Here is a 14,462-nt window from a genome sequence, read left to right as displayed (position 1 = left end):
TTTAACTTGATCAAGCTTGTCAAAGTTATATTAAATGTGCTTTATAAAAGAGACTCAGCTTTTCTGATTATATGTACTTTTTTCTAATTAATTAATGGCTGTTTTTGTTATTAATTGATTCTTCTGTCTTTGGATTTATTTTAATTTTGTTTATCTAGCTTCTTAAACTAAATTAATATAAAGGAATTCATTGATCTTCAGTCTTTTTTCACAAATAAAATATTAAAGGCTACATTTTTACTTTGGGTATTATTTTAACTCAACAGCTTTCAAAATTTAATGATCTCATTATTTCTCATTTTTACATAGTGATAATTGTGGGAACAACTTTTTCTTAGTCTAGGAGTTATTTAGTACAGTGTTTTAAAATTTTTATGAGAATAGATCAGTTTTTGGCTTCTATATTGAAAATTTCTTCCTACATTTTGTTTAAAGAATGCAGCATATGCATTCTATAATACTTTTAAGAGTTTATTATATTTTCTTTGTGGCCTTGAATTAATCCAGACAAGAAAAGCTAAACTGTGTTAGAAAATCGGTGAGGATAACTGCTTAGGCTTAAGCAGTTATCCTCACTGCTTTCATTCGGGTTTATTACGTAACAGGAAAATAAAAAATGCAATGAACAAACCTCCTCCTCAGTGGAGAGTATTCACATGGATTAACAAGTATCCTTCATACGCTGAGTCTATTCTGAGAGGCATAACCTCATACCTCCTTCCCAAACCTCCTTGATATTAATTCTGCAACTTTATTCTTTCAAAGCCCCTGAGCACCCAGCCAGACCATCAGGCACTAACTGTGAATCGATATAGAACCTTATCTCAAGCCATCTTTCCTTCTAGGCAAAGTGAACCATCAGATGTACAGTTTGAAGTTACTCCCAGTGAGAAGGTTTCCATTTTTCACAGACTTTCTTTTCTTTTCTTTTCTTTTTTTGAGACGGAGTCTCGCTCTGCTGCCCAGGCTGGAGTGCAGTGGCCGGATCTCAGCTCACTGCAAGCTCTGCCTCCTGGGTTTACGGCATTCTCCTGCCTCAGCCTCCCAAGTAGCTGGGACTACAGACGCCCGCCACATCGCCCGGCTAGTTTTTTGTATTTTTTTAGTAGAGACGGGGTTTCACTGTGTTAGCCAGGATGGTCTCGATCTCCTGACCTCGTGATCCGCCCGTCTCGGCCTCCCAAAGTGCTGGGATTACAGGCTTGAGCCACCGCGCCCGGCCTTCACAGACTTTCAGAGCTAGTTCTGAGTACAGCTATAACTTCCAGCAGTCTACCTCTAGTAAGTGCCAAATAATGAGCATAACCATCTGAAAACAAAACTTTCTCTCCTTCTGAGATAACTAGTCATAGAGAACTCCCTAGGAGGTCACAGGGGAGGATTTAGGGAGAAATAACATTATAGCAGGAATAAGCATACGGAGATCGTGAATCACTGTGTTTTGAAACCAATTTATGTCTAATCCTATTTAAAATGCTCCAATATTTCCCATGATATATCAGCTATCACAGTTGATGAAGGTCTTCATAAGTGGTGATATGGTTTGGCTCTGTGTCCCCACCCAAATCTTATCTTGAACTGTAATCTCCATGTGTCAGAGGAGGGGCCTCAAGGGAAGTGATTGAATCATGGGGGCAGACCTCCCCCTTTCTGTCCTTATGATAAAGTTCTCACAAGATCTGGTTGTTTGATAAGTGTGTAGCTCTTCTTCCTTCTCTTGCTCTCTCCTGCCATCATGGTAAGATGTATTTGCTCTCCCTTTGCCTTCCACTATGATTGTAAGCTTCTCAAGGCCTCCCAGTCATGCTTCCTTCAGTCTGCAGAACTGTGAGTTGAACCACCTTTCTTCATAAATTACCCATTCTCAGGTAGTTCTTTATAGCAGTGTAAAAATGGACTAATACAGAAAATTGGTACCAGGAGAGTGGAGCACTGCTATAAAGATACCCCACATGAAATTCCACATGAAAATGTGGAAGTGACTTTGGAACTGGGTAACGGGCAGAGGTTGGAACAGTTTGGAGGGCTCAGAAGAAGACAGGAAGATGTGGGAAAGCTTGGAACTTCTAAGAGACTTGTCAAATGGTTTTGACCAAAGTGCTGATAGTGATATGGACAATAAAGTCCAGGCTGAGGTGCTCTCAGATGGAGATGAGGAACTTGTTGGGTACTGGAGTAAAGATCACTCTTGCTATGCTTTAGCAAACAGACTGGTGGCATTTTGTCTCTGCCCTAGAGATATATGGAACTCTGAACTTGAGAGAGATGATTTAAGGTATCTGGCAGAAGACATTTCTAAACAGCAAAGCATTTAAGATGTGACCTGGCTGTTTCTAAAACTGTAGGCTCATATGTGTGAACAAAGAGATTATCTGAAACTGCAACTTATCTTTAAGAGGAAAGCAGAGCACAAAAGCTTGGAAACTCAGTAGCCTAGCCATGTAGTAGAAAAGAAAGACCCATTTTCTGGAGAGAAAGTCAAGCCTGCTGCAGAAATTTGCATAAGTAAAGAGGAACTGGAGCCAAATGCTAATGAGGAAAATGTCTTCAGGTCATTTCAGAAATATTCTCAGTAGCCCCTCCCATCACAGGCTTGGAGTCCTAGGAGGGAAAAGTGGTTTCACAGGCTGGATCCAGGGCTCTGCTGCTCTGTGCAGCCTTAGGACATGGTCCCCTTTGTCCCAGCTGCTCCATCTCCAGCTATGGCTAAAAGGTCAAAGTACAGCCCAGGCCATTGCTTTGGAGGGTGCAAGTCCAAAGCCTTGGTGGCTTCCATGTGTTGCTGGGCCTGTGGGTGCACCCAAGACAAGAGTTGAACTTTGGAGCCTCTGTCTAGATTTCAGAGGATGTATGGAAACACCTGGATGTTCAGGCAAAGTCTGCTCCAGCGGTGGAGCCCTTATGAAGACAATCTCTACTAGGGCAATGCAGAGAGGACATGTGGGGTTGGAGACCCCACATAGAGTCCCCACTGGGGCACTGTCTGATGGAGCTGTGGGAAGAGGGCCATCATCCTCCAGACCCAAGATCTGTATCCACTGACAGTTTGCACTGTGCACCTGGAAAGGCTGTAGGGACTCAATGCCAGCCTGTGAAAGCAGCTGCAGGTACTGTACCCTGCAAAGCCACAGAAGCTGAACTGCCCAAGGCCTTGGTAGCCCACTTCTTGCATCAGTGTACCCTGTATGTGACACACGGAATCAAAATAGATTATTTTGGAGCTTTAAGATTTAATGAAGCTGGGTGTGGTAGCTCATGCCTGTAATTCCAGAACTTTGGGAGGCCAAGGTGGGCAAATCACCTGAGCTCAGGAGTTTGAGACCAGCCTGGGCAACATGGCAAAACACTTTCTGTATGAACAATACAGAAATTAGCCATGCGTAGTGGCATGTACCTGTAGTCCCAGCTACTTGGGAGGCTGAGGCAAGAGAATTGCTTGAGTCTGCGAGGTGGAGGTTGCAGTGAGTTGAGATTGTGCCAGTGCACTCCAGCCTGGGTGACAGAGCTAAACCTTGTCTCAAAAAAAAAAAAAAAAAAAAAAAGATTTAATAACTGCCCTGCTGAGTTTTGGACTTGCACAGGGCCTGTAGCCTCTTTATTTTGGCCAATTTCTCCCTTTTGGAATGGGAGCATTTACCCAATGTCTGTACCCCCATTTTATCTTGGAAGTAACTAACTTGTTTTTGATTTTATAGGCTCATAGGCAGAAGGGACTTGTCTCAGATGAGACTTTGCACTTAGACTTTTGAGTTAATACTGGGATGAGTTAAGACTTTGGGGAACTGTTGGCAATTGGCTTGCAAGAATTAATTCTGACCTGTTGACAATTGGTTTTGAAATGTGAAAAGGACATGAGATTTGGGAGGGACCAGGGGTGGAATTATATGGTTTGGTTCGGTGTCCCCACTGAAATCTCATCTCAAACTGTAATCCCCACATGTCAGAGGAGGAGCCTGGTGGGAGGTGACTGAATCATGGGAGCAGACTTCCCCCTTGCTGTTCTTGAGACAGAGTTCTCGTAAGATCTGGTTGTTTGATAAGTGTGTAGCTCTTCCCCCCTTCTCTCTCTCTCTCTTTCTCTCTGTCTCTCTGTCTCTCCCCCACGACCATGGTAAGACATGCTTGCTTTCCCTTTGCCTTCCGCCATGATTGTAAGTTTCCTTAGGCCTCTTATCATACTTCCTCCAGCCTCCAGTACTGTGAGTCAATTAAACCCCTTTTCCTCATAGATTATGCTGTCTCAGGTAGTTTTTTATAGCAGTGTAAATACGAGCTATTACACATGGTCAGGTATTCTGTCTCTACTAGGGCCCTATATTAGATCAATAATTATTTTTTAAGAAGAAACTAGTTGCTTGTTAAAGAGGGCATGACCTTACTCCAAGCCAAAGGGCCCACAGATGTGGTTCTTTTAAAGAGGCTTGACAATCTCAACTCAACCTCTTGATTTGCCACAGTCACTTTGACAATATAGGATCTGCTTGGTCATAAGTGCCCAGTGGCAGAATTACATGCTCTGCATCCTGAATGAGCTGGAGATCCTTCTCTTATGCTTGGTCCCTCTCAAAGCTTGAAGGATTTAATGCCAATTGGTATATGGACCAGGATAGCACACGCAAATGAGGTGTATGTTTTTTATCCAAATCCATAGTGGCCCAATAAATGTCATGTCATTTTATTGGTGGTAGGTTGGTACAGGTTTAGCAACTTAACCTTAATTAGATACCTTAATTAGATGTTTAGCAACTTACCTTAATTACATGCCAGAAACTTCACTGAGGGTCTGTATTATAAACGTCATAACAAGCCATCTATGATATTTTATGGTCCATGCTAGTATATTTTTAATAACATTTATGAAGAATTATTTCAAGCAAATATCACCACTCATGTCAAATACAAAATATTGTCAGAATCCTAGAAGCCTGTTGCCTAGAAGCTTTTCCTAATTCAAATCCTTTCTCTCTCTTTTTTTTTCTTTTGAGCCGGAGTCTCACTCTGTCACCCAGGCTGGAGTGCAGTGGCGCCATCTCAGCTCACTGCAAGCTCCGCCTCCTGGCTTCAAGCCATTCTCCTGCCTCAGCCTCCCGAGTAGCTGCGACTACAGGCGCCCACCACCACACCCCGCTAATTTTTTGTATTTTTAGTAGAGACGGGGTTTCACCATGTTAGCCAGGTTGGTCTTGATCTCCTGACCTCGTGATCTTCCCGCCTCGGCCTCCTAAAGTGCTAGGATTACAGGCATAAGCCACTGCGCCCGGCCATCCTTTCTGGTTTTTAAAGGTAGCCACTTTCCTAACTTCTATTGTAATCCATTCCTTATACTCATTATATTTTTTGTCTCCTAAGTTTGCATTTCTGTAAAGTACAGCTTATATTTTCCTAGTTTTCAAAATGATTTCATGTCTTTGAAACATATTAAAATCATTTTATGACTCAGGAAAAAATTAACTTTTGTAAATGTTTAATGTGTCCTGGAAATAAATTTTATTCTGCAGTTAGGGGTTTGGCATTTTATATATGTTGATTCGATCAAGTTTGGCAAGCATGGTGTTAGATACTGCTATATCCTATATTATTGGTTTACTTGTTTTATTTCTGAGAAATAGGTGTTAAGATCTCTCACTGATTGGGAATTTGTCTATTTCTCATTTAAGTTTTGTCAAATCTTTCTTTGCTTGCAAGCATCTCTTGTTACCCAAATCTAATCTATTCCTGAAAATATGATGGTTAACAAAGTTTGAGATAACTAGAACCTGTAATTCATCATTTTAAATGGCAATAATAATGATAGTTTATTTTTATTTTATATAAAAACCTCATCAAATTTTCTAAACAACTACTCAAATGGTCATTAATATATATCCACAAAGGATTTCTGCATAATATAACATACTTTAAAGCAAATTACCTAATTATTTAATACATATTAAACTTATTAGTGGGCATGACTATACGCAAAAGTTGCGTGATATATGATACAACTTATGTTATTCTTTTTCATTGCACTGAAAATATCATAATATAAAGAAGAAACCCATCATCCAGATTGAGCCTATATTGATTGATACTCCGAAGTATCTGGCAGTAGGAGCCTATAAAGGGATAAGCAATTGGGGAAAGGATTGGGAAGTTGGTAGTACTGAACATCTTCTCACCTGGACTCATGAGCAACTTGAATAGTTGTTACTGTGATGCATATGTAGATTCTAACATATTTTTCCCCCTTGAATAGAAATATGGCATAACAATTTTTTAAAGTTAATTTAGCAAATATTTGGATATTAAAGCTTCCTACAGAAAGAGATACCTGTATACTGAAGCCATGATGAGGTATATACAATGTTATAATTATTACTTGTACATGGCAAATTAATTTTTTTATCATTGTGGAGTCACTTTCTTTAAATTTAGTAATACCTTTGGCTTTAATTTTTCTCTTGATATTAAAATAGATATAGTAAATTTCATTATGTTAGTGCTATAAAACACTTTTTTTTCCATCTTTTATTTTTGACCATTATCTTTATATTCCACATGTGCTTCTTATAAGTAGCATATAGTTAAATTTTAAAAAATCCAATACGACAATCACCTTTTAGGTCAAAAATTTAATCCATTTACATTTGTGACAATTCAACATATATATGGTTCTAAATCTATCATCTTACTAGGTGGTTTCCATTTCCTCTGCTCCAACATATTTTTTTTACAGCTTATAACACAACTTTTATTAGAAAAGTTATACGTGACATAGCATCAACTATTTTCAAGAACAAAATGAAACCCAATAAGCAACGAAAACCATACTAACAAAATGTGTAACAAGAAACTAATGACCTTTCTAAAATCAAACATTTAATTATCTGCAATGTCTATTTACAAACAGGGAAAACTCCATGGTTTACAGGCGTGTCATATTGAAAATTAAGCTGCAATAGCATTTTATACAATTATCACTCTCAAGAAAATGAATCATTAAGATAGTAATTAGGAGTTCACAAATTTAAAACATTTCACATAATTTTAAATTATTGTCTTCAATAATTTTAAATTATTGAAGTCTGAGTTTCAAAAGTGATTTCTTTTTTCCCACAAAGGTGTCAACACTTAAGCTAGAACTTTCAGTGTTAATTTTGCCCTAAAAGTTAAGACATATTCTGATAATCTAATAGTCACATGATTTCTGATGCTATCTGCTGTTAATAATAAAGCCTTTACACATGAATATCTATGTAACAAATCTCCATGTTCTGCACATGTACCCCAGAACTTGAAGTATAATAATAATAAAACATAATAAAGCCTTTATTTGGATGTGTTTTTCTTTAATTAAATTATAGGAAACTGGATATAGGATTTTGTTGCAAAGCTATTAAAGTTCCAAACACAGGAGTGTGCAGCACTGGAAAAGGAGATCAGTACTAAAACTTATAATAAATATCAGAGAAATCATTAGCTTTTACAGCATTGTCTGTTTAAAGGTTAAGTATAATTTCCCATCAGTCTGTTCTTACGGTAGGCAGGGCAATTTCTATTTTCATGATGTGAATACTCAAATATATCCAAACATCTTTTTAAAGCTTTGATTTAGAGCTCCTAGAAAGTTATATTTTTTAATAGTCACTCTACTGTAATGAAGCCTATTTCTGCTCATTTTGGAGCCTCACTAAAATAATAGATTTCAGGATAGCCAAGTTCATCAGAAAGACTCAAATGGAATGATTTACAAAATAGAACACTTTAAACCAAGTCAGTCCTATCTTTTTGTAGCTGAAGCGCATCAGTCACAACACAGTTTCATGTACACCTAAGTGTCATTCCATAATGACACTTAAAACGAATCTCAAGAGGGTGACCTTTGTTGTTTCAGATGCCATCCCTAAGGAGAATGGTAAACAAGAAGATTGCCAGTGTTACTGATGGAAAGGCTTTTTTTTTTTTTTTTTTTTTTCTTGTCAAAGACTTATACCATAGTTATAAATTAAACTGTCAGGCATTTTCCTAGACAGGTTTTCCTTCTTAATGCAGTCATGAACAACTAAGATAAAATCCTGACTTTTGACTGCTACTCAACATTATTACTTGCACCAATATTGTACACATCTGTTCTGAACTGTTAAAATAATCTTCTGAGTGCTTGGGGTGCTGTTTTCTCCATTAGAACACAAACACAACTCATCTAATCAGTTTCCCTCCAGGATGAAATTGACAAATTTAATACACTGGAAAAAAATGAAGAAAGAAAAAGGCAACGATTTCGTACAGATAAAAATCTGTTTTCTCAAAGGGTTCTGTGTTGCCTACACATCGGGGCAATTTGCAGCACTAGTGAAATGAACACTAGCTATAATGCTTCTAACTCCTCATATAATATGGAACCTTGGTCCGGGTGTTGCGTTGATGTCACTGTATGGTTCTTCCTGTGTCAGCTCAATAGCTTGCAGCTTTTTAAGAACCAAGAAGCTGTAGAACTTTGTGACAGCTTGTTTTCTGTTCGTGTTTCAACATAACTCAAGCAAACTGAAAGATTCAGCTCCAGTTTTGGCAAAAGCTCGCTGAAGACCACGAAGCACCTGCTGAGTCCTTTTGTTCCATCTTCTTTCTTCCTGATCTTGATCATCACCTGAAACATCTTCATCCTCTTCCTCTTCGTCATTTTCTTTTTCTTTCTCTTTCTCCATCTCTTTTTCTGGCAGAAGTTCTAACTCTGGTAGTAGCTGACATATTTTGTAGGTTTTTCTGGGGGAAGCTCTACAGGTGGTATTTACATCTGCTCCACCTGCTGAGGAAGCATCACAGGCTCTGGGTCACTTTGTCCAGCTTTTCGCTTAACTCCCTGAGGTGGTGGTGGAGCCATAGTTGACTCATCCAGGTTTGTTCTGCCGGCCTCCATCACTGACTCCTGGAGGTGGCTTGGCTCTTCCAAAATGGGCTCATTGAAAACATCATGCTGCTGATGCTGCTGTTGCTGGTCCTCTCCAGAAACCTCTGGATTTTCAAATTCTTCGAGGAACTCATCCAAATTATCTGCCTCTCCTCCTTTCCTCCTTTTTCTACGATCTTCTGGTAGAAGCAGTGTAAAAGAGCGTGTAAAAAGCTTCAGTAGTGTATTATTCCACAAAGGCTGAGCAGGCAAATAAAACAGTTTTTCTACTCCTCCTGTCTCTTTCCACATCATCAGTTTCTTGGTGGGTGGTGCCACATCCAAAGTAGTAACAGTATCAGAATAATCACTGAGTCGGGTTCTGATTGTCTTGCTATCGGAGTCTTTGACACTGTCAACAATTAGCTTCCTCTTCCTCTCGGCTTTTGTTTCTTTAACAGTTACATCAGTAGGTTCCAATGCAAATGCTTCTTCCTCATTTGGAACCGGTGTTGTTTGATCAGTCATAGTTGGCATTTGCTCAGTGGATCCACTAAATTAGGGCTATCAGGTCCACCCATTGATACATTATCCTCATCCATATCATCGTTGTAGGCTGCTCCAGCAACATCACCCATGCCTCAGAGAGGGCAGGGGGATCATCAAAGATACTGCTATCACTATTACTAGTAAGTTTGGCATCTAATATTCCACCATCATTTCCTTCTCCAAGATTATCATCCTTATATTGGTCTTCATATTCTAAATGGTTAATTTTCTCATTCAGATTGCTGGTGCTCTGTTCAGACTCTAATAGGAGGTTAGATGCAGTAGTGCTTACTAACATGTCCTCACCGTCAAAAGCACTGCCTTGTCTCACTATCTAACAATCACCCTTTCCAAAATCGCCAAATTCATTTTCTCGTAAAATACTGATGTTCTCAATTTCTTCTCTCCTGGTTATCTCTACCACTCTACACTGATTTAAGCTGAACTGCTGGGCCGCATCAATGTCATCTAAGTCAGGCAATGGCTGATTAAAGTCATGAAATTCTTCAGGTAAAGTAATAGCATTATAAGCTGCCTCCCGATTTTCCTCAGGCAGGTTAACAATGCCTGACAGAAAAGCCATCTTTATCTTAATGAATGCTTCATTACAGTCTGCAAGAAGGTATTTAGCTTTCCTGTGAGAGATTCGAACTACTCCCAGTAAGAGACGTCCTGATGTCCGTAATGCTGTTTTCACCTTTGGTAAGGTGATAACTTTCCACGCTCCTCTCTAAATTACACTCAAACACATGGGCTTTGGTTAGCCTTTTATCCCAATGGGCTGCTAGTCAAATTTTGGCCAGATACCCTCTTTTACTGAGGACAAAATGTGCTTAGAACATTGTTCTGGTTGGCTATGAAAATAGAAGGAAACTTTGCTCTCCGCTGGGAGTTGGGCGGGCTGGGTGGCCCGGGGAGGGGAAAAGGGTCGGGGGAGGGGACAGGGAAAGGGGGCTACCCTTGTGAGGTATAGCTTCCAAGCAGCTCCCACCGCGGACACAGCCGCCGCCTCCTTTCTGATTCACTCAAGCAAACAAGATGGCTTGCTACAACGTATTTTGTTTCCTTTTTTTCTTCCTGCTGCCTTGGCTTCCTTTAGATTGATTATTTTGAAAATTATCGTTTTCCTCCTTTGTCATTTTGGGAGTCACATGCTTATTGACTACTCAGAGTGGTTACTCTAGAAATTACAACATGCAAGAATGACCTATCAAATCTAACGGTAACTGGTGCTTTGGCTGTTCTCCTGAACAATATGAGAATCTTTGAGCGCTACTCCATTTGCCACTTCTCTCTTTTATAAGCTAGGGTTGCTATGTATTTTAACACTATGTTTTCTTTACACTTTACAAGATTTTACAGTCAATGTCCACGCAGATTTATCTACATATTTATAATTTTTATTTCTCTTCATTGATTCCAGAATCTCAGGTCTTATAGTCATTTTCCTTTTGTCTGAATAATAGTCTTTATATTTTTATTTAGGGTCAATCTTCTCATGACAAATTTTCTCAAAGTTTGTTTGCTTGAAAACGTTATGATTTTACATTTATTCTTGAAGACAGTGTTTGCTGAGTATAGAATTCTCTGTTGATGGTGATTTTCAGCTCAAGGAATTTATCATTCCACATCTTCTGGCCTCCGTATTTGTGCTAAAAAAGCTAGCAATTCAACTAAATTTTGCTTCTCTGAAGGTAATTTCCCTTTTTCTCTGGCTATTTTACAGATTTTCTTTGTCCCAAAATGTGGCACATATATACCATGGAATACTATGTAACCATAAAAAAGGATGAGTTCATGTCCTTTGTAGGGACATGGATGAAGCTGGAAACCATCATTCTGAGCAAACTATCGCAAGGACAGAAAACCAAACACTGCATGTTCTCATTCATAGGTGGGAATTGAACAATGAGAACACTTGGACACAGGGTGGAGAATGTCACACACGGGGGCCTGTTGTGGGTGGGGTGAGGGGGGAGGAGGGAGGGAGAGCAATAGGAGATATGCCTAATGTAAATGATGAGTTAATGGGTGCAGCACACCAACATGGCACATGTATACCTATGTAACAAACCTGCATGTTGTGCACATGTACCCCAGAACTTAAAGTATAATGATAAAAAATAAAAATAGAAAAATAAAAAAGTTTTATTTGTCTCCCTTTTTGAATTTTATCAATTTTAATTAATTAATTATTTATTTAATTTATTTATTTTTATTATACTTTAAGTCCTGGGGTACATGTGCAGAATGTGCAGGTTTATTACATAGGTATACACAAGCCATTGTGGTTTGCTGCACCCATCAACCCATAATCTATATTAGGTATTTCTCCTAATGCTATCCCTCCCCTAGCCCCCCAACCCCCATCAGGCCCCAGTGTGTGATGGTCCCCTCCCTGTGTCCGTGTGTTCTCATTGTTCAACTCCCACTTATGAATGAGAACATGTGGTGTTTGGTTTTCTGTTCTTGTATTAGTTTGCTGAGAATGATGGTTTTCAGCTTCATCCATGACCCTGCAAAGGACATGAACACATCCTTCTTTATGGCTGCATAGTATTCCATGTGCATATGTATTATATTTTCTTTACCCAGTCTATCATTGATGGGCATTTTGGTTGGTTCCAAGTCTTTGCTATTGTGAACAGTGCCACAACAAACATACGTGTGCATGTGTCTTTATAGTACAATAATTTATAATCCTTTGGGTACACACCCAGTAATGGGATTGCTGGGTTAAATGGTATTTCTGGTTCTAGATCCTTGAGGAATTGTCACACTGTCTTCCACAATGGTTGAACTAATTTACACTCCCACCAAAAGTGTAAAAGTGTTCCTATTTCTCCACATGCTCTCCAGCATCTGTTGTTTCTCACTGTTAATGATCGCCATTCTAACTGGTGTGAGATGATATCTCACTGTGGTTTTGATTTGCATTTCTCTAATGACCAGTGATGATGAGCTTTTTGTCATATGTTTGTTGGCTGCACAAATGTTTTTTTTGGAAAAGCGTCTCTTCATATCCTTTGCCCACTTTTTGATGGGGTTGTTTCTTTTTTTCTTGTAAATTTGCTTAAGGGCTAATATCCAGAATCTACAAAGAACTTAAGCTAAAGGTTTTGCGGCTAGCTACAGCAAAGTTGAGTTTGTGCCCAGCATCCAGGAATTTCTTTGCCACCATCATTACCCTGTTTCTCCAGTAGTTGGAACCTTTAGCATTCTTTTCATAGTCCACATCATAGTAAGCAATAAGTAAGTCCTTGCCCTGTATCAAATCTTTATTGTCTTCTGTCATGTGAGGGCAGATACCGAAAATGTTTTCCTGGATGACCTTTTTAATTTTGCCACTGGTCATTTTTTGCTCTGTATATGCCACAGTCTTGTCCTCAAACTTGTCAGTCAGATGTCAAGGACGAAATAAGATGATACCCTCTCCATTATCATCATACTCGTTCACCAGAGACTTAACATTCGTATGTGCAAATCGGTAGTTATCCCTCAAGTTGCTGGCTGCTTTTAGGAACTCAGAGTGAGCTTCACTGAATAAATCGTCGAAAAAACCTACTACAGACGCATCTTTATCACTAATGAATTTCTTAAATTCTTCCTCAGTCCTGAGAGGCACTGAACCTGATCCTGCCTGCTTCTTCAGGTGGCTGACAATTTCATCAGCAGTCCTAGGTCCATCATAAGCACCTGCTTCTTCACCATCTCTAAATATCTTCAGGGTTGGATATCCACTGACTCCGTATTTATTACAGGTGTTAGTGTTGGCAGTGCAATCAACCTTTGCTAATGGGACTATTCCTTTTAATCTGGTAGCTGCAGCTTCATATTCAGGAGCAAGTCTCTTGCAGTGTCCACACCAGGGGGCGAAGAACTCTAGGAGCATGAGGCCCGCAGAGCCCGTGTCGGAGACGCGACTCTGGAAGTTGTCGTCCGTGAGTTCTAGCACATCGGAGGCAGCGGCGAGGCGGGCCGCGGCGAGAAGCAGCGCCACGCCCGGGAACAGCGCAGGGCGGCGAAGGCGCATGGCGGCGAGGTGGGGTGGAGGCGGCCGGAAGGGTCGCGGCTGGGCTGGGACTGCGGAGGTCGTGTGCGCGACCACACACCGGCTGCCTGCGCTCGCGCGTCTGGCCCAGGCCTCTTTGTTTCTTAAGACCAACTTCTTTGTACTTCCTTGTCTCCTAGCTACCTGTTCTGTAAACAACCTTCCTGCCTTTGCTGTGTTCAGACAAGCCCAGATATCGCTTCCGGCCTTGTAACGGACAGTCTCCGGCCTTGTAACGGACAGTCCCTCTTCCTTCCCACCTAATAAACCCTATTCAATTTTAACCTTAGTCAATCAAGTTAGCTTTAGATTGTGAGGTCCAACCCCAGCCAATGGGGAAAGGACACAGAAGTGCTAGGAACTGTGTTAGCGATAAAAACCCCTGCCCTACCCTGCTCAGTGTGCTCTTGCGATCGTAACTGGCACAAACTGCACCCTTCTGCAGAAGTAAATTTGCCTTGCTGAGGAATTTTTTGCCTACATGCTGGTTTTCTTTGCAGTACCAGACACTTATGTCTAACACTGCTGAGAAATCTGCTGTTAATCTGGTAGGTTTACCTTTATAGGTTACCTGACACTTTTGTCTCACAGTTCTTAAGATTCTTTCCTTTGTCTTTACTTTAGATAACCTGATGACAATGTGCCTCGGTGACGATCTTCTTGCGATGAATTTCCCGGGTGTTCTTTGTGCTTCTTGTATTTGGATGTCTAGGTCTTTAGCAAGGTCAGGGAAATTATCCTAGATTATTCCCCCAAATATGTTTTCCAAACCTTTAGATTTCTCTTATTCCTCAGGAACACAGATTATTTTAATGTTTGGTCATTTAACATAATTTCAGACTACTTGGAGGCTTTGTTCATATTTTCTTATTCTTTTTTGTTCGTCTTTGTCAGATTGGATTAGTTCAAAGACCTTGTATTTGAGCTCTGATTTTTCTTTCATCTACTTGTTCAGTTCTATTTCTGAGACTTTCCAGAGCATTTTGCATTTCTATA

At 39.9% G+C, this 14,462-nt stretch overlaps 1 protein-coding gene and 1 pseudogene across 1 annotated transcript; both read right to left on the bottom strand.

The window, feature by feature from the left end:
- Nucleotides 1-8,147: 8,147 nt before the first annotated feature.
- Nucleotides 8,148-10,257, bottom strand: LOC104672850 (annotated as a pseudogene).
- Nucleotides 10,258-12,506: 2,249 nt separating this feature from the next.
- Nucleotides 12,507-13,556, bottom strand: LOC104672873 (protein disulfide-isomerase A3-like). Its single transcript, XM_010376739.2, has one exon. It carries the CDS (start codon nucleotides 13,446-13,448, stop codon nucleotides 12,822-12,824), a length of 627 nt encoding a protein of 208 aa, XP_010375041.2. The 5' UTR covers nucleotides 13,449-13,556; the 3' UTR covers nucleotides 12,507-12,821.
- Between the last annotated feature and the right edge of the window lie 906 nt (nucleotides 13,557-14,462).

Source organism: Rhinopithecus roxellana, chromosome 10, assembly GCF_007565055.1.
Source record: "Rhinopithecus roxellana isolate Shanxi Qingling chromosome 10, ASM756505v1, whole genome shotgun sequence".
Taxonomy (NCBI): Eukaryota; Metazoa; Chordata; class Mammalia; order Primates; family Cercopithecidae; genus Rhinopithecus; species Rhinopithecus roxellana.
Note: the sequence above shows the minus strand (reverse complement) of the source record. Positions and strands in the feature narration are given on the sequence as shown.